Source organism: Rhinolophus hipposideros (assembly GCF_964194185.1).
Source record: "Rhinolophus hipposideros genome assembly, chromosome: 13".
In the NCBI taxonomy this organism is placed as follows: domain Eukaryota; kingdom Metazoa; phylum Chordata; class Mammalia; order Chiroptera; family Rhinolophidae; genus Rhinolophus; species Rhinolophus hipposideros.
In genome coordinates, this window is record NC_138059.1 from 44,340,695 (window position 1) to 44,367,617 (window position 26,923).

Sequence of the window (26,923 nt, forward strand, 5' to 3'; positions counted from 1 at the left end):
ACACACATATACAGCTTACCTAAAAGGTAATCAAACTACCATGAGGCAAAATCTGTTTATTCTGATGAAGGCACCCTACAGTAATAAACACACTATTCTCAGTGCAAGAAAGATCATGTAGACAAAAAGATAAGAATATTGAACCCATAATCAATAAGGTAGAACTTATAGCTATGCATTAAGAGATTATACCTTTTTTACATTAGGAGACTATACTTCTTTTTCTCCATGCGCTCATGAAACAGTCACAAAAATTGATCATATATTAGGTCAGAAGGAAAACATTAATAAATTATATAATGTAGAAATATTACAAACACTCTCTCGTCACAATGCAATAACACCATAAATTACTGACAAAATTGAAAAACAAAAAGGTCTATTCATTTGGAAATTTAAAATCTTTTTCCTAAACAATTCTTGCGTGAAAGGGGAAATAAAAACTGAAATCACAGAATTTCTTAAAAACAGTGAAACTATCACATAGTGAAACACCATCAAAATCTATAGAATACATTTCAAGAAATGAGCATAGAAAAATTCATAGCACTAAATGCTTTTATCAATAAAAATGAAAAAGTTATAATTATAATGTATTGAATTCTCAGCTCAAAAGAAAAATAACAAATAAACTAAAAAATAGCAAAAGAAAGGAAATAATAAATCTAAAAGCAGAAGTAAGGATAAAAAAATGTAGACCTACTATTTCAAAATTGTTTTCTTTTTTGAAAAACAGAATTTAAAAAAAATAGACAAACCACCAGCTAAGTTGGCCAAGAAAAAAGGAAAAAAGCACAAATATAAAAATAGAAAATGCCAAAGGGGAAAACATTAAAACAAGAAATTGATTAAAAACATAAGATTACTTTAAGAAAACATACAAATAACTGTGAAAAGCTATATAAAAAGGATAATTTTTTAAGGGAAATGTAGACTTTAAACTGAACAATATTTATAGAAGAAATAGATATATTATCAAGAAATTACCCCCAAAAAAGAGCACAGGGGATAGATGACTTCAGTGGGAGAGTTTTTAAAGAGGTTTCTACAAATCCTTCAAACATTAGATGTTCCAAAAGTGCTGTTCATTGCTCAAAGCATTTAAAAAGAACATTAAAAAGAAAGTAACACATTGATAATTAGATCTAATAAACATGACATGTAAATGAAAACTACAGTCCAATACCACTGGGGAAAAATGATAAAAAGTACTAAATAAAAAATTAAATAAGCAGAATTTAAACCACATTAAAAATAAAATACACCATGACCAAGTGGCATTTATTCAAGCAATTTAAGGTTGGTTGAATATTAGAAAATTCATTAATATACCATATAATAAATTTAAAAGAAAAAAAATCATGTGATTATCTCTATGCATGCTATAAAAAGCTCATAGCAATATTCAATACTTTCTCTAATTTCTATTAAAAACACAAAAATATAAAACAATAAATAATTTCTTAATATGTTAAAATATATACACTATTCTTAATGCTAGTATCTTAATGAAGACTCTAATGGCATTTTGAGTAAGTTCAAGAAAAGGCAAGAATGCTCACCATTTCCACTATTATCTAACATTATAATAGAGGTATTACCTGCTATAATTGGATAAGAAAAATCATGAGTTATATTAATTTGTAAAAAAGTAAACCTATCTCTAGAAAATACTAGAAAATCAATGAACAGTAAAAATAATTTAAATAGTGAACTCAATAAGGTATCAGAAGATATAATTAACATACAAAAGCAATAATTGTCATAACACAAAATGTCCAAGTAGAGGACATATTGGTAAAGAAAGCTTGATTTATAATAGCAACAATGATGATTGAATACTTAGGAAGAAACTAGACAAAATGTGCAAAATTTATAAGAAGAAACACTCCAGAAAGATATAGAATTAGATTTGAAGAAAAGGAAGGGCATCTCTATTCTTGGATAGGACAACTCCACGTCATAATGACTTCAGTTTAACACAATCCCATTAAAAATATCAATCTCTTCTTTTAGGAAGCTAGACAAGTTGATGCTAAAGTTCATAAGGAAAAACAAACATGCAGAAATAGTCAGGAACACACTAAGAAATAAAAATTACAAAGGTTGACAAGTCCAGCTGTTAAACCATACTGTAAGTATCCATAATTAAAACAGGATGCTACTGCCACAAGACTAGATGTACAGATCAGTAGAATAAAATAGAAAGTACTGAGATAGATGTAAATAAATATGGAAAAAATAAAGGTGGCATCTTAAATGATGGAAGCAGAGATGGGTTTTTAATAAATATTGCTAGCACAACTGGGCAGCCATTGGAAAAAAGATAAAACTAGATCCATATCTCACACCATACATAAGAACAAACACTGTACTGATCTGGAAACTAAATTTAAAAATATATAAATATATAAAAATATATATAAATATATATATAAATATATATATAACTTAATAAATTTAACTAGAAAAAATGTAGTAAATTCCTCTATGAGCTCAGTGTACGAAAAAGTTTTCTAACACTGACTCAAAATCTAGGGGCAGTAAAAGAAACAATTCATAAATTTGAGCGCATATTTTTTTTAATGTCATCGTAAAGTCAAAAAAGAACTGCCAAATTAGAAGAAAACTTTGCGATATGTATCACAGATAAAAGGCTACTATCTACAATATATTAAGAATTCTTAAAATTAGAGGAGAAAAAGACCAAAATTCAGATAGATAAATGGGAAAGATAATATGAACAGATAATTCACAGAATTTATATAAAATGGTCTTAAACATATGAAAAGATGTTGAACCTATTTCATAAATTACCCTTGAATATGAATTTCTCACCTATTTGAATAACTAAAGTTAAAAAGTCTGACAGCAATAAAAAAGTGTGAGGGGTATTTCTATGAACTGACTTGGAATGCTTTCTAGGATATATTGTTAAGAGAAGTAAGGAAAATACAAAAGAATACTACCTTTCATGTAAGAAAGAACAAATAAGAGAATATGCAGGTATCTTCTCAGTTTGCAAAAAGAGACACGAGGTGGAAACGCGCGGTCTCCTGGTGGAATCAGGCCGGCGGCGGCTGCGGCAGCGGCAGTAAACCGCAGCTCTAAAGACACAGGGAGATATAGAACACAGAGGAGTCCTTTGCTCATCACGCAGAACAGCGGGTAGACTCGTGGAGGAATTACCTGAAGGTGCGTGCTGATTGCAAGCAGGGGAGGAGGCAGGACAGCGAAGGGGAAGCGTGCTCCCCCCCCCCACGGCAGAGCCGAGGCCAGCCGGCAACCGCCGCCGCTGCGCCCAGGACGGAGCGCAGACTCCTGGAAGGTTTGCTATGGGGTGCACTAGTTGGGCAAGCGGGGGAGGAGAGAGAGGCACAAAGTGGAAACGCGCCCCCTCTCCAAGGCGAAGCCCAGGCCTGACGGTGACCGCTGCGCGACTCCCAGGATGGAGCGGAGACTCGTGGAAGGTTTGCTTTGGGGTGCGCTAGTTGGGTGAGCCAGGAGGAGCCAGGAGGGAAAGAGGAAAAGCGCCGCGCTCTCCCCACCCCCCACGGTAGAGCTGCGGCCCTGCAGCGTACCCACAGCAGCAGCAGCGGCAGGCAGCACCCGGGGCTCTAGAGTCCCACGGGAGCCCAGGGTGCAGCGGAGAGTGCAGGGTCAAGGAGGTGGGCTATTTCCCTGCGTCCCACAGCTGATCGCTCACACCGGGGCAGGCAGCTCGTGGGCCCTAGGGCAGACAAAGAACTCAGACGCCACACCTGGGCCCCTTACCCCACTTTTCAAATAATCCCCCTGCCCTTCCAGAGACTTAAACTGACCCCTGAACTGAGGAGTAGTGTCAGATTACAGAGGGGTGTCTGTGCACAGGCGCTGGAAAGATTGGCAGCCAGCTCTGATCTTTGGAAGAGGCTGGGAGGAGGGGATTTTTGCTGGACGAGAAGAGAGGAGACTCCCACACCCCCAGCCACCACCTTTTCGGGCCTGCGGGAGGAGTGTGACGTGGCTGGCCTGGGAGAGAGAAGACCCCTCCATCCCCAGCCCCCACCCTCTCTAGCTGGCCTGGGGCAGGGCAAGGGCAACCGCGGAGGCACTCCCTGAGTTTAGCAGTAAGCGGCAGACGCAGCTCCCGGCTTTCAGCAGCTGAGAGATCTCCCGCCCACCCCCTCCCACACACCCACGGAAGGAGGGCCCTAAGACTCAGGAGTACTGGGCACAGGGCTGGTGGAGCTACTCTCAGCGTGCATTTGTGCAGGAAAAAACAGAAACTGCACGGTCTCTCTGAAAACTGTCATCCAGACCCCTCAGCCCCTCGCATTTAAATCTACACTCCCAAATTCACTCTGGGCACGAGGTGACCAAGGCTGCCTGCTCAATAGGCAGGGAACTCTTTGGCACAGCGGAGGACAACCTGGAGATTACTTGGTGGGCTTAAGCCAAGACTGGTGCTGCTTTCTGTTTTGCTTTGCTTGGTGTTTTTTTTTTTCTGCTTGTTGTGATTTGCTTTGTTCTGCCTTTATTTCTTTGATATCTTTGCCTATGTTGAGTGGGGATTGTCGGTTGTATTTTACATGTGAATGTACTTCATTTGTTTTCTTTGATGTTGTTGTTGTTGTACTTGGTAACTTGATTTGTGCTAAAACTGCCCTAACAGGGCCCAGCTTAAGAGGCACAAGATTCAACATATCCAGAAGCCAACTCTGGACCAAACCAGAGTACTACCAGGTTTGACCTACAAGTCACACACCCAGAGGGAATTTTCTGAAGGCACAAGAGCCCATAGAGGCCAAACCTCATTTAAGTGGCAAACCCTCACCCAGCAGAACACCCTGCGGTGGGCAGAGCCAAGGTTCACAACTAGATGGGCTAGGAGTTAAACCCACCTACTCACAAGCAAAAAGCAATTAAAGTTCTTCTTGAACAGGACAATATACTAAACACACGAGCCACCTGTGGAGCACATGCAGAGGAGAAGAACGAAGTAGTCCAAGTCAAATATAAAGGACACATACTACATAAGATAACCCAGCAAAAACTAAGAGCTCTAGGGGATCTTCCTAATACATCAAAGCAAACACAGAGAGTCAGTCACAATGGGGAGACAAAGAAACATGTCCCAAATAAAAGAACAGAAGAAACCTCCACAACTGGAACCAAATGAAGCAGAGGTAACCAACCTGTCAGAGACAGAGTTCAGAACACTGGTGATAAGAATGTTTAAGGAGCTTAGAGAAGACATAAAGAAGGATATAGAAATGATAAACAACAACCAGTTAGAACTAAAAAAGGATGTAGAAATCTTAACGAACAACCAGCTAGAACTAAAGAACACAATTACCGAAATTAAGAACTCACTTGAAAGAATGACCAGCAGGTTAGATGAAGCAGAGGACCGAATCAGCGACTTAGAAGATAAGTTAGCAGAAATCACTCAAACTAAACAACAGAAGAAAAAAGAATAAAAAACAATGAAGATGGGTTAAGAGACCTCTGGGATAACATCAAGTGCAACGACATGCACATCATAGGAATACCAGAAGGCGAAGAGAGGAAGCAAGGGATTGAGAACATATTTGAGGTAATAATGTCCGAAAACTTCCCTACTCTGATGAAGGAAACCAACATACAGGCCCAGGAAGTGCAGAGAGTTCCAACCAGAATAAACCCAAACAGGCCCACACCAAGACACATTATAGTTAAAATGGCAAAGCTTAAAGACAGAGAGAATCTTAAAAGCAACAAGAGAAAGGCAGAAGGTTACATACAAGGGAACTCCCATAAGGCTATCAAATGACTTTTCTACAGAAACATTGAAGGCCAGGAGGGAGTGGCAGGAGATACTGAAAGTGATGGAACACAAAGGCCTACAACCTAGATTGCTTTATCCAGCAAGGCTATCATTTAAAGTTGATGGAGAGATAAAGAGCTTCTCAGAAAAGAACAAACTGAAAGAATTTATTACAACCAAGCCAGCATTACAAGAAATACTAAAAGGACTTTTGTAAATAGAGGAAAGATGAAAACAATTTACTACAAATTTAAATATGGCAATAGCTATGTACCTATCAATATTCACTTTAAATGTAAACGGATTAAATGCTCCAATCAAGAGACATAGGGTGGCTGAGTGGATAACGAAGCAAAACCCTTGTACATGCTGTATACAAGAGACTCATTTCAGATCAAAAGACACACACAGGCTGAAAGGGAAGGGTTGGAGTAACATATTTCATGCACATGGAAGCGAAAAAAAGCTAGAGTTGCAATACTTATATCAGACAAAATAGACTTTAAAATGAAGAACATATTAAAAGACACAGATGGGCACTATATAACAATAAAGGGATCAATCCGACAAGAGGACATAACCCTAGTAAACATCTATTCACCTAACATAGGAGCACCTAAATATATAAAACAGGTACTGATGGACATAAAGACAGAGATCAACAGCAACACTATCATAGTAGGGGACTTCAACACACCTCTGACAAGGTCCTGCAGACAGAAAATCAATATGGAAACAACAGCCTTAAATGATACTTTGGAGCAGTTGGATTTAGTTGATATTTTCAGAGCATTTCACCCCAATGCTGCAGAATACACGTTCTTCTCAAGTGCACATGGAACATTTTCCAAAATAGATCATATGTTAGAACACAAAACAAGCCTTGATAAATTTAAGAAAATTGAAATCATACCAATTGTCTTCTCTGACCACAGTGCTATGAAATTAGAACTGAACTACAGGAAAATAAAACCAGGAAGACACACCAATTCGTGGAGGCTGAATAACATGTTACTAAATAATGAATGGGTCAAGCAGCAGATCAAAGAAGAAATCAAAAGATATCTCGAGACAAATGAGAATGAGAACACGATGATCCAAAATCTATGGGATGCTGCGAAAGCAGTCCTAAGAAAGAAGTTCATAGCACTGCAGGCCTACCTAAAGAAATAAGAAACATCACTAATTGACAGTTTATCTTCACACTTAAGGGATCTGGAAAAAGAACAGCAAAATAAGCCCAAAGGGAGCACAAGGAAGGAGATAATAAGGATCAGAGCAGAAATAAATGAAATAGAAACCAGAAAAAGAATACAAAGGATCAATGAATCCAAGAGTTGGTTCTTAAGAAGATAAACAAAATTGACAAACCTTTAGCTAGACTCATTTAAAAAAGAAGAGAGAGGACCCAAATTAATAAAATCAGAAATGAAAGAGGAGAAGTGACAACAGACACCACAGAAATACAAAAAATGTGAAGAAATTACTATGAGGAATTATATGCCAACATTTTGACAATCTGGAAGAAATGGACAATGTTCTAGAAGCACACAACCTTCCAAGGCTAACTCAAGAAGAAACAGAAAGCATGAACAGTCTGATACCATCAGGGTAATTGAATCAGTAATCAATAATCTCCCAACAAACAAAAGCCCTGGACCAGATGGCTTTACAGGTGAATTTTTCAAAATGTTCAAAAAAGAATTATCACCTATTTTCCTCAAGCTCTTCCAAAAAATCCAGAAGGAAGGAAGACTCCCAAACACTTTTTACAAAGCCACTATCACCCTGATCCTAAAAGCAGACTAAGAAACCACAAAAAAAGGAAAACTACAGGCCGATATCTCTAATGAACATAGATGCAAAAATTCTCAACAAAATATTAGCGAACAGAATTCAGCAATGCATTAATAAAATCATACACCATGATCAAGTGGGATTCATCCCTGGCATGCAGGGGTGGTTCAACATCCGCAAATCAATTAATGTGATACACCACATTAACAAAATGAAAAATAAAAATCACATGATCATATCAATAGATGCAGAAAAAGCATTTGATAAAATCCAGCAACCTTTTATGATAAAAACCCTTAAGAAAGTGGGAATAGAGGGATCATATCTTAACATAATAAAGGCCATATATGACAAACCCACAGCTAACATCATACTCAATGGGGAAAAGCTAAAACCATTCCCACTAAGATCAGGAACAAGACAAGGTTGCCCACTTTCTCCACTTCTATTCAACATAGTGCTGGAAGTTCGAGCCACAGCAATCAGACAAGAGAAAGAAATAAAAGGCATCCAAATTGGTAAGGAGGAAGTAAAATTATCACTATATGCAGATGATACCGTACTATATATAGAGAACCCTAAAGACTCCACCAAGAAACTATTAGAACTGATAGATGAATTTAGTAAAGTAGCAGGATATAAAATTAATATTCGGAAATCAGTTGCATTTGTATATACCAATGATAAAATATCAGAAGGAGAAATTAAAAAAACACTTCCATTTACAATTGCTCCAAAGACTATAAAATATCTGGGAATAAATCTAACCAAAGATGTAAAAGATCTGTACTCAGAAAATTATACGACACTGAAGAAAGAAATGAAAGAAGACATAAATAGATGGAAACACATTCCATGTTCATGGATAGGAAGAATTAATATAGTTAAAATGTCCATACTCCCTAAGGCAATATACATATTCAACGCAATTCCTATCAAACTACCAACGACATTTTTCACAGAAATAGAACATATAATCCTAAAATTTATATGGGACCATAAAAGACCCCGGATAGCCTCAGCAATCTTGAGAAATAAGAACAAAGTGGGAGGTATAACGATACCTGATTTCAAACTATACTACAAGGCTACAGTAATCAAAACAGCATGGTACTGGCATAAAAATAGACACATAGATCAATGGAACAGAATAGAGAGTCCAGAAGTAAATCCATGCCTATATGCCCATCTAATCTACGACAATGGAAGCAAGAATGTACGATGGGGTAAAGACAGCCTGTTCAATAAGTGGTGTTGGGAAACCTGGACAGACACATGCAAGAAAATGAATCTGGACCACCTCCTTACACCATATACAAAAACAAATTCAAAATGGCTTAAAGACTTAAAGGTAAGATCCAAAACCATAAAATATCTAGAAGAAAATATAGGAAGAAACTCATGGACATTACCTGGAGTAAGATTTTCAGTGATATATCCCCTCGCGTGAGGGAAGTAAGAGTAAAAATAAACATGTGGGATTACATCAAACTAAAAAGTTTTTTCACAGCAAAGGAAACCATCAATAAAACAAAAAGGGTCCTACTGAATGGGAAAAGATATTTGCCAATGATATATCTGATAAGGGATTAATATCACAAATCTATAAAAAAACTTACTCAACTCAACTCCAAAAAAACAAACAACCCAATTAAAAAATGGGCAGAGGACTTGAGGAGACATTTTTCTAAAAAGGACATACAGAAGGCAAGAAGACATATGAAGAAATGCTCAACCTCAGTAACCATCAGAGAATTGCAAATAAAAACCACAATGAGATACCACCTCACTCCAGTCAAAATGGCTATCATCAATTAATTAGTCAACAAACAACAAATGCTGGAGCGGATGTGGAGAAAAGGGAACGCTAGTGCACTGTTGGTGGGATTGCAGATTAGTGCAGTCACTATGGAAAACAATATGGAGATATCTCAGGAATCTGAAAATGGAACTACCCTATAATCCAGTAATTCCACTCCTAGGCATCTACCCGGAGAAATCCAAAACTCCAATTCAAAAATCAGTATGCACTCCTATGTTTATTGCAGCACTTTACACAATAGCCAAGATATGGAAACAACCGAAATGCCCATCGGTAGATGACTGGATTAAGAAGCTGTGGTACATTTATACAATGGAGTATTACGCAGCCATAAAGAAGAAAGAAATCTTATCATTTGCAACAACATGGATGGATCTAGAGAACATTATGTTAAGTGAAATAAGTCAGAAAGAGAAAGACAAGTACCATATGATCTCACTTATATGCGGAATCTAAAGAAAAGAATATGTGAATGAACTAATCAGAGACAGTTTTGAGGACAGAAAGAAAAAACCGAGAGTTTTTAGATGGGCAGGGGCGGGGGGTTGGGGATAAGGGGAAAGGTGAAGGGATTAGGAAGCAGCTGGTAACCACAAGATGGCCTCAGGGTTTTTTGAAAATTAATTTGGGGAACGCATTCAATAATGTTGTAAAGATTTTGTTGGGTATCCGATGGACATGCATCCTATTGGGAGACCACCTCAGGGACACTGTGGATGCCTGATCATGGCATTGTACACCAGAAGCTAAACATTAATGAATGCCAACTATAAATTTATATATATAATGTGATGGCTCCGTGTGAGGTCGGAGGGATAGTGGATGGGGGGAGGGGGGTTCACAGTGTGAGGGATATAAATGATGAACGTCTAAGTATTACGTTTTCCTGTACACCTGAAACTAATAAATTTTAAAAATATGTTAAAAAAAAAGAGAGACAGGAGAAGTATAAACCAGAAATGAATGAGACAGGTTACCTCCAGGTAATGAGTGAGAGTAGAGTGAAAAGTATGGGGATATGTGGGGGTAAGATGTGGGGAGAGTGACAGTTCTCTGAGTGCGTGTTTTTTAATAGTCTTCTCTTGATATAGTAATAATTAAAATAAACAAATGTCAGACCATTAATTTTTTGAAAATCAAAATTATTACTTAACATGATTTCTGCTTTTTCTTGGTTTTTAGATTCCTGAATTAATAGGTTATTATTTTTTTTTTAATTAATTTTATTGGAGTGACAATTGTTAGTAAATTTACATAGATTTCAGGTGTACAATTCTGTATTACATCGTCTATAAATTGTGTGTTCACCACCCAGAGTCAGTTCTCCTTCCATCACCATATATTTGATCCCCTTTACCCTCATCACCCACCCCCCACCCCCTTACCCTCTGGTAACCACTAAATTATTGTCTGTGTCTATGAGCTTTTGTTTCTCATTTGTTTGTCTTGTTCTTTTTGGTTTATATACCACATATCAGTGAAATCATAGGGTTCTCTGCTTTTTCTGTCTGACTTGTTTCACTTAGCATTATTCTCTCGAGATCCATCCATGTTGTCACAAATGTTCCTATATCATCTTTCCTTAACGCCGAATAGTATTCCATTGTGTATATGTACCACAACTTCTTTATCCATTCATCTATCGAAGGACATTTTGGTTGTTTCCATGTCTTGGCCACCGTAAACAAAGCTGCAATGAACATTGGCGTACACGTGTCTCTATAGAGAAATGCTTTTATATTTTTGGGGTAGATACCCAGGAGAGCGATTGCTGGGTCATATGGTAATTCTATTCGTAATTTCTTGAGGAACCTCCACACTGCCTTCCATAGTGGCTGCACCAGTCTGCATTCCCACCAACAGTGTATGAGAGTTCCTTTTTCTCCACAGCCTCTCCAACACTTGTTACTATTTGTTTTGTTGATGAAAGCCATTCTGACTGGGGTGAGGTGATATCTCATTGTGGTTTTCATTTGCATTTCTCTGATGATTAGCGATGTTGAGCATTTTTTCATATGTCTATTTGCCATTTGTATATCCTCTTTGGAGAAATGTCTCTTCAGGTCCTCTGTCCATTTTTCAATTGGGTTGTTTGTTTTTTTGTTGTTGAGTTTCATGAGTTCCTTGTATATTTTGGATATTAGCCCCTTATCAGAGGAACTGTTTGCGAAAATCTTCTCCCATTCAGTTGGTTGTCTCATTATTTTGTCAATAGTTTCTTTTGCTGTGCAGAAGCTTTTCAGTTTCATATAATCCCATTTGTTTATTTTAGTTTTTACTTCCATTGCCTTTGGAGTCAAATTCATAAAATGCTCTTTGAACCCAAGGTCCATAAGTTTAGTACCTATGTTTTCTTCAATGCAGTTTATTGTGTCAGGTCTTATGCTTAAGTCTTTGATCCATTTTGAATTAATTTTGGTACATGGTGACAGATAGCAGTCCAGTTTCATTCTTTTGCACGTAGCTATCCAATTCTGCCAGCACCATTTATTGAAGAGGCTGTCTTTCTTCCATTGTATGTTTTTAGCTTCTTTGTCAAAAATTATCTGTCCATATTTATGTGGTTTTATTTCTGGGTTCTCAATTCTATTCCATTGGTCTATGTGTCTGTTTTTCCGCCAATACCAAGCTGTTTTGATTATTGTAGCCCTGTAGTACAAGGAAAAATCAGGGAGTGTGATACCTCCAGTATTGTTCTTTTTTTTTAATATTGCTTTGGCTATTCGGGGTCTTTTGTGGTTCCAAACAAATCTGATGATTTTTTGTTCTATTTCTTTAAAAAATGCCATTGGGATTTTAATGGGGATTGCATTAAATCTGTATATGGCTTTGGGTAATATGGCCATTTTAACTATGTTGATTCTTCCAATCCATGAGCACGGAATGTCTTTCCATTTCTTTGTGTCTTCTTCAATTTCTTTCAAAAATGTCTTATAGTTTTCAGCATATAAATCCTTCACATCCTTGGTTAAGTTTATTCCTAGGTATTTTATTCTTTTTGCTGCAATTGCAAAAGGAATTGTTTTTTCTATCTCTTTTTCTGAGATTTCATTGTTGGTATATAGGAAAGCAATGGACTTTTGTACGTTGATTTTGTAGCCAGCAACTTTACTATATTCATTGATTGTTTCTAATAGCTTTTTGGTGGAGTCTTTAGGGTTTTCTATATATAGCATCATGTCATCTGCAAAGAGTGACAATTTAACTTCTTCATTCCCAATTTGGATGCCTTTTATTTCTTTCTCTTGCCTGATAGCTCTGGCGAGGACTTCCAACACTATGTTGAAAAGCAGAGGTGATAGGGGACAACCTTGTCGTGTTCCTGAACGTAGAGCAAAGGGCTTCAGCTTTTCACCATTAATTATGAGATTAGCTGAGGGCTTGTCGTATATGGCCTTTATTATGTTGAGGTATTTTCCTTCTATACCAATTTTAGTAAGTGTTTTAATCATAAATGGATGTTGTATCTTATCAAATGCTTTTTCTGCATCAATTGATAGAATCATATGATTTTTGTCCTTTATTTTGTTTATGTGATGTATCACATTGATGGATTTGCGAATGTTGAACCATCCTTGTGCCCCGGGGATGAACCCCACTTGGTCGTGATGAATAATCTTTTTAATGCATTGTTGTATTCGATTTGCTAGAATTTTGTTTAGGATTTTAGCATCTGTATTCATCAGAGATATAGGTCTGTAGTTTTCTTTTTTTGTGTTGTCCTTACCAGGTTTTGGTATCAGGGTAATGTTGGCCTCATAAAATGAGTTAGGGAGTACTGACTCTTCTTCAATTTTTTGGAAGAGTTTGAGCAGGATTGGTATTAGATCCTCTTTGAAGGTTTGGTAGAATTCACTGGTGAAGCCATCTGGTCCAGGACTTTTGATTTTAGGAAGGTTTTTGATGACTGATTCAATTTCCTTACTGGTGATCGGCCTGTTAAGATTTTCCAGTTCTTCATGATTCAGCCTTGGAAGGCTATATGTTTCTAAGAACTTGTCCATTTCTTCTAAGTTATTAAATTTGGTGGCATATAGTCCTTCATAGTATTCTTGGATAATCCTTTGTATTTCTGTGGTGTCCGTGATAACTTCCCCTTTTTCATTTCTGATTTTGTTAATTAGTGTCTTCTCTCTTTTTATCTTAGTGAGTCTAGCCAAGGGTTTGTCGATTTTGTTAATCTTTTCAAAGAACCAGCTTTTTGTCACATTAATTTTTTCTATTGTCTTTTTGTTCTCTATTTCATTTAGTTCTGCTCTGATTTTTGTTATTTCCTTTCTTCTGCTGACCTTGGGTTTCGCTTGTTCTTCTTTTTCTAGTTTTTTAAGGTGTAACATGAGGTTATTTATTTGGGATTTTTCTTGTTTCTTGAGATAGGCCTGTAATGATATAAATTTCCCTCTTAAAACTGCTTTTGCGGCATCCCAAAAATTTTGGTAGGATGTATTTTCATTGTCATTTGTTTCTATGTATCTTTTGAGCTCTCCTCTAATTTCTTCTTTGACCCAGTCGTTCTTTAAAAGTATGTTGTTTAATCTCCATGTATTTGTGTTTTTTCCTGCTTTCTTTTTGCAGTTGATATCCAATTTCAAAGCTTTGTGATCAGAGAATATGCTTGGTATGATTTCAATCTTCTTAAATTTGCTGAGGCTGATTTTGTGTCCCAATATATGGTCTATCCTTGAGAATGTTCCATGTACACTAGAAAAGAATGTATAGTCTGATGTTTTAGGATGAAGTGCTCTAAATATGTCAATTATGTCCAATTCATCTAATGTGTCATTTAGGGCTGCGATTTCGTTATTTATCTTCTGTTTGGATGATCTATCCATAGCTGTCAATGATGTATTTAAGTCCCCTAGTATAATTGTGTTTTGGTCAATTTCTCCCTTTAGTTCTGTTAGTAGTTGCTTGGTATATTTCGGTGCTCCCTGATTGGGGGCATAAATATTGATGACTGTTATATCTTCTTGTTGTATAGTCCCCTTTACCTTTATGAAATGTCCATCTTTGTCTCTTGTTATGTTTTTCACCAATAGGTTATTTTTTAAATTAAAAACTTTTCTGAGAATCTACTATTTGCAGAGTGCTATGCTAAGTGTAATGAAGACTTTAAAGTGGATTAAGATACTTATGTTCTAAGGAACCTTATGTTCTAAGTAATGTCTTATGTAGAAAACAAACCAAAATATTATGACTGTCCAAAAGAAAGTCAAAAAAATTCTATTTGCAAAATAAAATCAGAAAATTTATGTTATGAAGATAGATTGCTATAAGTATACACCTTAATTTAATTCTAATTCCTTTATTATTTTATGTCATACTTTCTTCTAAAAGTAATATAAAGCAAGTTAAAATTAAAGAGATAGATATACTAGAATCATTAACAATGTTAAGGAATGTACATCAAGTAAGGAAGTGGAAAAAGAAGTGTGTGGGGAAAATATAGGCAAATAAAAGATACAATGTAGGAAAAAGCTTATGTGTGAACTACCAGAAGAGAAGGCATAAAAGGAAAATCACTGGTAAGTCACAGAGTCCTTATCATCTAATTAAAAAACTCAGAACAGTTTATCAGTTGAATGGATTGCAAGACATTGAAGACCCTTAAGAAACTCTTTCTATGATCTCTTGTAACACAAGAAGCAATATCTATACAGTGTAAACCTCTGATAGTAAGATTCCCTGTTACTTGCAGCAAAAAGCATTTCCAACTGATACACAATCTGTGAACCAGACAGGATGTGATTGTTTCAAATACCTTAATATAATTGTATCAACCTAAATAATTCCATCAGTTAGACCTTCAGAGGGAAAAAAATTAACCTAAAAATGAATAATATACAAACAAAATATAAACAAACAAACAAACAAGGTAAACAAACAAACCCCTTTCTGTGTTTGTAGAAACTGGATACCTAAGCACTGCCCTTATTTTCAAGGGATTTCAGATCTGAAGGAGAAAGGGAAGAATGACTGAGGAGCTGGATCCAACAGATCCACTTGACTCTAGTGTTCTGGTTGACAATGGACATATGAGTTTGGAGGTCAAATAAACTCCAGCCAGCTGTTTAAAAATTGGCTAAAACATAGGTCACATATCCAGGATCAGCACTAAAGACAAGGGAAAGCAGATGTTTGAAGTTGCTACTCCCTGGATCAGATTTTACATGTAATAAAAAGTAAATTATTTTTATTATCTTTAATAATGTCCTGTTTTAGTCTTGTGAGTCTAGAGTGTTTCATTCAGGGAATGAGATATTAATATTTTATGTTGTTGAAATCCTGGCTTCTACTTTTATATTTTATCATTTCAATTCTTAATCCAAATATGCTAGATAATAATGAAATATCTAGTGATTATTTTAAACATATGGAAAATGGTTAAAATGAGACTAAGCAGAAGGTTGCTGGATCTAATTGCTAATTATACATTCTCTTAGATTTAAAAAATACAATATATACTTTTTCCATGATTAATAGAATAAGAGAAAGTCCAAGTATAGTAAAAATAATAAAGTCAGAGAAATATGAACAGAAAACTGAGACCAGAAGTAATAGCAATATTATCTTTGCTATGTTACTATGAAGACTTTTAAATGAGAAGAAGTTAGGAAAACCCATACCAAATCTATGGCAACATATCCATGTCTGAATCACCAGTTCATGTGGCTGATTATTTCTGAGATGGATACAGATGACAGGTCTATTAGTAGGTCTCACAAAGGGCAAGCAATGAGGAAAATGCCATTAAGCATTCCTGTGCAAGTCTCAAAATAGGTTGACATCATCCATGTTTAAAAATATATAGCAAAGGTTATAGGGTACCGAGGCAACCAGTTGTAATTCATGAAAGCACAGACCATCAGCCATAGAAAATACCTACCATATTTCCCCGAAAATAAGACCCAACCGGAAAATAAGCTCTAGCATGATTTTTCAGGATGCTTGTAATATAAGCCCTAACCCAAAAATAAGCCCCAGTTAAGATCGTCAGCCAGATAGATGCATTTAGTAGGTCCATTGCAACACACAACGGATGTATTGAATTATAAAATGATAATATTAATATATAATTAAATATAAATAATATTATTGACAGTAGTACTTAAAATAAATGATAATATAAATTATAATTAAATATTTGTAAATACCCAAACGGCTGCCTTTGGACAAGAGGTAAACGTCTATGTAAACAGATGAACTTGAGACTTATTGCTGAATGGCCAATCTGAGTACAGACACAACACACAAATAAGGTGCGCATAGATAACAAACGGACATGCTTGTGTCTAATATGAATCTTTACAATTCAATACGTCGTGTTTTGTAACAGATGTACTTAATGCACTTGTGTGAAATGAAATGTTTTCTGAATTTTGGTGCCTGCAATTTTTCATCGTTTTTGTGTGGACCGTCATTCTTAACTGTCATCATTTTTTTTGCCACTCCTGTCTCGTAAGCCTTCAATTAACACTTGATTTAATGTTAGATTTAAAGGGAATAATATTTTAACCCTGAGACAAGATGAGTGCAAAAAGGAAGAGCTATTCTGTCAAGTACAAGAAAGGAATCATGAAGGACTCCCAGGGCAAGAATCTTACGGCGTTCTGCAAAGAGAAGAAGTTGGATCTCTGAACGGTCTGAAAATGGTGAGCAGAGTAGGAAAACCTCAGTTAACAGGTGGATGAGGGAAATGCTGAGAAGCGCAAGTGTGGATCAGATTGGCAGCCATTATTTCCTGAGCTGGAAGACATCATCTGTGAATGGATTGCTGACAGGAGACGAAAGGCTTTGGTTGTGCGCAGGGCTGATATTCAAGCATTTGCCCTTGCAATGGCACCACAGTTAGAAATATCCCCCAGAAGAATTCAAAGTATCACAACACTGGCTGAATGGCTTCCTTCAGTGATATGAACTGTCTCTAAGATTGACAACACTGTTCAAACTGGAAGATGTGCACTTGCATTCAAGTCGTTTGTTGATGGCATCGACTTTTCTAAGTACCAACTCTTCAATTTTGATTGCTATGGATGAAACTGCAGTGTTTATGGGGCAAGGATCGCAAATGGCGATTGGTCAGAGAGGTGCCTCATCAATCTACATTCCTTTCACTGGTTACAAAAGTGCACATGTTACCTGCATTTTGGCAATTCATCTGGATGGAAAGAATGCCCCACCTCTAATTATCACTAAGGGCAAGAAAGATAAGGTTGAACATGTTTCAGGCATTTATGTTCTAGAAAATAAAAATGCCTGGTGCACACAAGCAGTTACAAGGAAGTGGGTCGATTTGATACTGCCACTTGTTTCGCGAGGTGGCCAAAGAGGTCTTCTGGTCTGGGATTCAGCCAGCACTCACCACACTAAAGACATGAAGAACTTCCTTGCAGAGAGAAGAATAGATCAAATGATTCCCGCAGAAATGACTGCCTATCTCCAGACTTTTGATATTGCAATAAACAAGCCATTCAAGGACAATTTGCACATGGAAATCAATGATTACCTTGAAAATAGAATGGAGAGAAATCATTGTGGAAACTTTGTGAAGCCTAGCCTGCAAGAGGTCGTGACTTGGGTGAAGAATTCATGGGATAAAATCACTGACAGCTGTGTTACCAATGCACTATGAGCAGGCTACATGGACAAGAAGTGCTCATTTAAGGTGAGCTCTATTGCTGGACATGAGACATTGGGGCCAATTGTTCTATAGGAAATGGAGTAGCAAGAAATTCAAGCCAGAATTCGGATTTTGGAGAGCTATGACGATGTTCCAGAAAAAGATGTATTTGAATAAATGTAAATTTTTGTACATGAATAAATGTAGATTGTTGTATATGAATAAATGTAAATTGTTGTACATGAAAAAATAAAACATCCCCTGAAAATAAGCCCTAATGAATCTTTTGGAGCAAAAATTAATATAAGACCCAGTCTTTTTTTCAGGGAAATATGGTATTGGCCTTCTATTTGGTAATCTCCTAGGCAAAGCTGCCACTTAGATGGTCTGTTTTCTAAAGAACTGTGAAGGCTTGAGTTCTGAGTCATCCCACACTCTTAATTCTTTTGTCCTTTTTACATAGGTAGAAGGCAATGTGACTCTTAGAGTTTTAATATTCCTAATCTCTAGGTCTTTTCTTCCTATGCAATTCAAGGCAATCATCAACTATTCTTCTTTCTTCTTGGCATTTGCACTATCTTTTATCCTTTAAATAATATTATACTATAAAATAGAGTCTCTATCAAGCCAGAAAACAGCCATCCAGGAAGTTTGTGTACACAAAATTCAGTTAAAAATGAGGGAGTAAGCCAAAATAGCTCTCAAACAAGCAATGCATGTCTAATAGCCAGTGCTTGTCAACATATATTTTTATTCAATTCTGAGTTATCTAATTTTGACAACTTATTAGAAAACAGCAAATTACAAAATTTGATATTTTGAAGAAATAGACTAGAGCAGACCTATCAAAAACATACACCTGATGCTGAAAGGGGCAAATCTGTGTCCCAACACCTCACACCAACAAGTCTGTGGCACAAAATAAATACCATTTGTTACTGATGTAGGTAGGCAGTAATATCATAATCTCTGAAAATTAGGAAGAATCCTAGAAACCTAGTCACATTCCTATAGGAATTTCTCCTACAACATTATCCCAGGGTGACACGTTCCTCACTGTGTGAACAAAAGGTATTTTGTAAAACATTTTTAGAAACATTGTTCTTACAAAGTCAAAAACTGTTTCCTTATAACTTCAATATATTGATTCTAATTCATTTACTCAACCAACATTTATGGAGTAACTACTTTATGTAGCAGACAGTATTTTCACAAAAACAAAACACAACTGCCCCTATCCATCTATACAGACACCCCAATGTATACAAATAAAAATAAAGCACTAATTACCTTTCCTTTGCCACTGTCTCAACTTCTTCATCCCAAGTCTCAGTACTACTTACCTGAATCATACCTCCCAAGAAGGAAATGGCGGCAGCAATACCAATTCTTTGCATCTCAAAATCAGATAAGCCCAGCATACTTGTGTTACCCTCTGTGGTAAGGTTCTTGCTACTTGAAGGGAGAAGCCGTTCCACTGCATTGGCTGATATTAAGGATGTCAAGGCAAAAGTACCTAAAAGGTGAGGTGGGATGGGGAATCTCTTATTAATAACAGACTCAATAAAAATTGTTTGGTTTTTCCTGCTTTCTTTCTGCAGTTGATATCCAATTTCAAAGCATTGTGACTAGAGAATATCCTTGGTATGATTTCATCTTCTTAAATTTGCTGAAGCTAGTTTCATGTACTAACATATATGGTGGCCGAGACATGGAAACAACCAAAGTGTCCTTCAATAGATGATTGGATAAAGAACATGTGGTATATATACACAATGGAATACTATTCTGCCAGAAGAAAAGATAAACACTACCATTTGTGACAACATGGATGGATCTTGAGATCATAAAGCTAAATGAAATAAATCAGACAAAAAAGTAGAGAACAATATGACTTCACTCATATGTGGGATATAAAAATGAAAACAAGACGTCATCAAAATGGCGGCGTGAGGTGAGCCTCTGTAAAGCTCCCCTGGAATTTACAACTAATTGAACAATAATAACTCCACAAGGACTCCCTGCACAGCACACAGGCAAGATGTAGAGGCCCACTACTGAATTCACCTGAAAGTGGGAGAATCAAATGCGAGCTGGGGAGGAGGGAAGGGAGAAGTGCAGACATGGAGCCGCAAGGGCCCAGGACGCAGACCTAGTTCAGTGTTCCAAGCTCTCTACATCCCAGAACTACCGCATCTGCGGGAAAGGGAAGAACTCTGAATGCTAGAGCTCCGCTGATGGCCCACAGGGCTGAGGGGGCAGAACACACGGCTGAACCCAACACTAACGGAAGACATCGGAGAAAAGACGGAGGGAAGAAGGGTGTAAACAGTGGGTTAAGCCCTCACTGCCAAGCAGAGAATGGAAGCCTTAGGCACTGAAACTAGCCGAACCCTCTCTAACCCCTCAGAGCTCGCCCCACCACCACCTGCCCGGTGCTAGAAATGAAACAGTAGCAGTGTCAGATCAAAAGAACAGAATATTTGCTCTTCTGAGAACTGTGGACCGCAAACAAAGATCCGCAGCCCAACTACTTCCGGCAAAGGAGAGAGAGATGCGGAAGCAGGACCGCCTGTGGTGGTGGTCGCGCCATTGCTCTGGGCCACCTCTCACTACTCATCCCGCCCCTGGCCCCACCTATCACGGCGGACACCAGCAGGAGTAAAAAGAACTGCTGAAACATATGGGCTCTGAGTCTGCTGCAGAAACAGCTATGGAACTTCAAAAGCTCTCCGCATTCCCACAGGAACGTGACGCCCTATGACTCAGGCAAACTGCTAACAGAGGAGAAGGGCGTTACCCAGGGAATCCACCAATTGTGTGAGAAGCTAGAAGAGTGCAGAGAAAACATAGCACAACTGTGTGAGAGAGGGAAAAAAAGGCTGCAATCGGATAGAAAATAAAACATTCTACCAACAAGTATTGGCAAACAAAAGAAAGACCTCTTCCTATAATCTTGTTGCAGAAGCCAATCCTGTAGATGTTTAGGAAGAGAAATAATAAATCAGTAATTGCCATGAATAACCAAGGAAACAAGACAGCTCAGAAAGAAAGTGTAAAATCTCCAGAAAAGAAACTTAAAGATATGCAAATATGTGACTTAAATGACAGAGAATTCAAGATTGCAGTTCTGAAAAAACTCAACGAGATGCAAGAAAACACAGAAAAGCAATTTAATGAACTCAGAAACGTAATCAAAGAACAACATGAGCATTTTACGAAAGAGATTGAAGTTTTAAAAAAGAAACAAAGAAAATTTCTGGAGATTAAGAACTCAAGAAAAGAAATCAAAAATGAAATAACCACCTTAGGTAGTAGAGTTGACCAGATTAGGAAAGAATCAGTGACATTGAAGATAGAAACCTGGAAATTACACGGATGGAAGAAGAAAGAGACTTGAGACTTAAAAGACATGAAAGAACTCTACCAGAACTTTCTGACTCCATCAGAAAGAGCAATATAAGAATAATGGTCATACAAGAAGGAGAAGAAAGAGAGAAGGGAACAGAGAATATATTCAAACAAATTGTTGATGAGAACTTCCCAAACTTGTAGACAGAACTGGATCCTCAAATCCAAGATGTAATACAAAACCCAATTACCTCAATCCCAAAGGCCTTCTCCAAGTCACATTGTATTGAAGCGGTCTAAAATCAACGACAAAGAAAGAATACTCAAATCAGCCAGGGAAAAGAAGATGGTAACCTACAAATGAAAGCCCATTAGATATTCATCAAATTTTTAAGCAGAAATTCTACAGCCAGCAGGGTGTGGAACCAAATATTCAAACTATTGAAGGAGAGAAATTGTGAGCCAAGAACAATATATCCAGCAAAAATATCCTTTAGATTTGAAGGAGGAATAAAGACCTTTTCAGACATACAGAAGCTAAGGGAATTTTCTAATACACGACCTGCACTACAAGAAATACTAAAGGAGGCTATCCGACCACCATCAATAGGGACAATTTGTGGCAACATAAAAAGGGGGAGAGTAAAGGCCTGAACCAGAATATGGGAATGGAGAAAGTAAGCGTGCTGAAGAAACTGGAATACTCCAAATATCAAACTTTTTTTTACATAAACTTAAGGGTAACCACTCAAAAAAAATCCAGAACTGAAATATATACTGTAGTAAAATATAAAACAGAGGGAAACATCATAGAATACCACCACACAGAAATAACAGACAACAACAAAAAGACAAAGAAACAATGGAGACACAGCATTACCAGAAAACTAAAGATAGAATGACAGGAAATCCTCACGTATCAATAATCACCCTAAATGTAAATGGACTGAACTCACCAATAAAAAGGCACAGAGTAGCAGATTGGATCAAAAAACTAAACCCAACCATATGCAGTCTCCAGGAGACACATCTCAGCTACAAAGACAAGCATAGACTCAAAGTGAAAGGATGAAAATTGACACTCCAAGCAAATGGTACCCAGAGAAAATCAGGTGTAGCCATAATGATATCTGATGAAACAGACTTCAGGGTGAAAAAGGTAACAAGAGATACAGATGGACATTTCATAATGGTAAAGTGGACTATACAACAAGAAGACATAACAGTCATCAATATTTATGCCCCCAATCAGGGAGCACCAAAATATACCAAGCAACTGCTAACAGAACTAAAGAGAGAAATTGACTAAAACACAATTATACTAGGGGACTTAAATACATCATTGACAACTATGGATAGATCATCCAAACAGAAAATAAATAACAAAATAGCAGTCCCAAATGACACATTAGATGAAATGGACATAATTGACAATATAGAGCACTTCATCCTAAAACATCAGATTATACATTCTTTTCCAGTGTACATGGAACATTCTCAAAGGTAGACCATATATTGGGACATAAAAGCAGCCTCAGCAAATTAAAGAAGATTGAAATCATACCAAGCATATTCGCTCATCACAAGGCTTTGAAATCGGATATCAGCTGCGAAAAGAAAGCAGGAAAAGAGTCGGGGGGAAAAATGGCGGCATGAGGTGAGCCTCTGTAGCACTCCCCTGGAATTTACAATGAATCGGACAACAATAGCTCCACAAAAGACTCCCTGCACAGCAGACAGGCAAGACGAAGAGGCCCACTACTGAATTCCCACCAGGTGGGTGAATCGCGAGAGCGGGGGTGGAGGGAGAGGAGAAGTGCAGAGACGGAGCTGCAAGGGCGCAGGATGCAGACCTAGCTCAGTGCTCGGAGCTGACTGCTCCCAGAACTTCTGCAGCTGCAGGAGAGGGAAGGACTCAGACTGCTAGGGCTCCGCTTACAGCCCACAGGGCTGAGGGGGCAGCATATAACACGGCTGAACAGAACACTCATGGCAGAGATCTCACAGAGCAAAGACTGAGGAAAGAGGGCTGAAATCGGTGGTTTAAGCCCTCACTGCAAAGCAGAGAACAGAAGCCTTAGGCACAGAGACTAGCCACCCCCTCCTGAGCTCGCCCCGCCCCCACCTGCCCTGTGCTAGAAGCCATAAAGTAGCAGTGTCAGATCAAAGGACAGAATATTAGCTGCTCTGAGAACTGTGGACCCCAGAAACAGATTCGCAGCACAACTAGTTCCGGCAAAGGGGAGGGAGCTGTGGAAGCAAAACTGGCTGTGGTGGTGGTGGATGACATTGCTCTGGGACACCACTCACAACTCACCCCGCCCCTGGCCCCACCTATCTGGGCAGATCCCTGCAGGAGTAAACAGAACTGCTGAAACCTACGTTCAGGAACAACACAGGGCTGTCCCCTATCATCTCTGCTTTCCAACATAATGTTGGAAGTCCTTGCCAGAGTAATCAGGCAACAGAAAGAAATAAAAGTCATCCAAATTGGGAATGACGAAGTTAAATTGTCACTCTTTGCAGATGACATGATGCTATATATAGAAAACCCTAAAGACTCCACCAAAAAGCTGTTAGAAAAAATCAACGAATACAATAATGTTGCTGGCTACAAAATCAATGTACAAAAGTCCATTGCATTCCTATATACTAACAATGAAATCTCAGAAAAAGAAATACAAAAAACAATTCCTTTGCAATTGCAGCAAAAGTAATAAAATACCTAGGAATAAACTTAACGAAGGATGCGAAAGACCTCTATGCTGAAAACTAGAAGACAGTTTTGAAAGAAATTGAAGATGACACAAAGAAATGGAAAGACATTCCATGCTCATAGATTGGAAGAATCAACGTAGTTAAAATGGCCATATTACCCAAAGCAATATACAGATCTAAGGCAATCCCCATCAAAATCCCAATGGCATTTTTAAAGAAATAGAACAAAAAATCATCAGATTTGTTTGGAACCACAAAAGACCCAGAATAGCCAAAACAATCTTAAGAAAAAAGAACAATACTGGAGGTATCGTACTCCCTGACTTTAGCTTGTACTACAGGGCTACAATTATCAAAACAGCATGGTATTGGCAGAAAAACAGACACGTAGACCAATAGAATAGAACTGAGAATCCAGAAATAAAACCGCATAAATATGGACAGATAATTTTTGACAAAGAAGCTAAAAACATACAATGGAGGAAAGACAGCCTCTTCAATAAATGGTAATGGGAGAATTAGAGAGCCACGTGCAAAAGAATGAAACTGGACTGCTATCTGTCACGGTGTACCAAAATTAATTCAAAATGGTTTAAAGACTTAAGCATAAGACCTGACACAATAAACTGCATAGAAGAAAACATAGGTACTAAACTTATGGACCTTGGGTTCAAAGAGCATTTTATGAATTTGACTCCAAAGGCAATGGAAGTGAAAGTTAAAATAAATGAATGGGACTATATGAAACTTAAAAGCTCTGTATAGCAAAAGAAACCATGGACGAAATAAAGAGGCAACCAACTGTATGGGAGTAGATTCTTGGAAACAGTGCCTACGATAAGTGGCTAATACTCAAAATATACAAGGAACTCATGAAACTCAACAACAAAAAACCAAACAACCCAATTGAAAAATGAGAAGAGGAACTGAAGAGACATTTCTCTGAAGAGGACATACAAACGGTAAATAGACATATGAAAAAATGCTCAACATCACTAATCATGAGAGAAATGCAAATGAAAACCACAATGAGATATCACCTCACCCCAGTCAGCATGACTAGCATCAACAAGAAAAACAGTAACAAGTGTTGGAGAGACTGTGGCGAAAAAGGAACCCTCATACACTGTTGGTGGGAATGCAGACTGGTGCAGCTGTTATGAAAGGCAGTGTGGAGTTTCCTCAAAAAATTAGGAATAGAATTACCATATGACCCAGCAAACCCTCTCCTGGGTATCTACCCAAAAAATCTGAAAACATTTATCCATAAAGACAAGTGTGCTTTAAACAAAGCTGCAATGAAAATTTGTTGTTTACGGTGGCCAAAAGATGGAAACAACCAAAATGTCATTCGATAGATGAATGGATAAAGAAATTGTGGTATATATACACAATGGAATACTATTTGGTGGTATGAAAAGATGATATAGGAACATTTGTGAAAACATGGATGTATCTTTAGAGTATAATGCTAAGCGAAATAAGTCAGACAGAAAAAGCAAGAACCCTATGATTTCACTGATATGTGGTATATAAACCAAAAACAACAAAAGAACAAGACAAACAAATGAGAAACAGGAACTCATAGACAGAGACAATAGTTTAGTGGTTACCAGATGGTAAGTGGGGTGGAGAGTGGGAGACGAGGGTAAGGGGGATCAAATATATGGTGATGGAAGGAGAACTGACCCTGGGTGGTGAACACACAATGAGATTAATAGATGATGCAATACAGAATTGTACACCTGAAATATATTTAATTTTACTAACAAATGTCACCGCAATAAATTTTTTAAAAAATAAAGAAATAATCAATGTAAAGGCAGTTTAACAAATATTAGAAAAACATGAAAATGAAAAACTACCCAGTTCCACCCATGTGAAAAAAATTATCTATTTCTTTTTTTCCACCCCATATTCCTTCCCTCTTGGTGCAATCACAGTGCTGATTTTGCAATTGCAAAAGGAATTGTTTTTTGTATTTCTTTTCTGAGATTTCATTGTAATATATACGAATGCACAGGACTTTTGTAAGCTGATTTTGTAGCCAGCAACTTTAGTGTATTCATTCATTGTTTCTAATAGCTTTTTGGTGGAGTCTTTAGGATATTCTATATAGAGCATCATGTCATCTGCAAAGAGTGACAATTTAACTTCTTCATTCCCAATTTGGATGCCTTTTATTTCTTTCTCTTTCCTGATGGCTCTGGCAAGGACTTCCAACATTATGTTGGAAAGCAGAGGTGATTTGGGACAGCCCTGTCATGTTCCTGAACGTAGAGCAAAGGGCTTCAGTTTTTCACCATTAATTATGAGATTAGCTGAAGTCTTGTCATATATGATCTTTATTACGTTAAGGTATTTTCATTCTATACCTATTTTATTAAGTGTTTTAATCATAAATGGATGTTGTATCTTATCAAATGCTTTTTCTGCATCAATTGATAAAATCATATGATTTTTGTCCTTTATTGTTTATGTGATGTATCACATTGATGGATTTGCGGATGTTGAACCATCCTTGTGCCCCAAGGATGAACCTATTGGTCGTGATGAATAATCTTGTAATGCATTGTTGTGTTCGATTTGCTAGAATTTTGCTTAGGGTTTTTGCATCAATATTCATCAGAAATATTGGTCTGTAGTTTTCTTTTTTTGTGTTTTTCTTACCATGTTTTGGTATCATGATAATGTTGGCCTCATAAAATGAGTTAGGGAGTACTGTCTCTTTCTCAATTTTTTGGAAGAGGTTGAGCAGGATTGGTATTAGATCCTGTTTGAAGGTTTGGTAGAATTCATTAGTGAAGCCATCTGGTCTAGGACTTTT

General features: G+C 37.3%; 1 protein-coding gene across 1 annotated transcript in view; it reads right to left on the reverse strand.

The window, feature by feature from the left end:
• The window catches only part of SLC26A7 (solute carrier family 26 member 7), a gene marked incomplete at both ends in the record, with an annotated part of 294,025 nt that overhangs the window by 210,596 nt on the left and 56,506 nt on the right, over positions 1-26,923 (reverse strand). Inside the window, one exon of the mRNA XM_081070238.1 lies at positions 19,371-19,543. Within this exon, the coding sequence (XP_080926364.1) occupies positions 19,371-19,543 (173 nt within the window). The remainder of the gene's footprint in view (positions 1-19,370; positions 19,544-26,923) is intronic.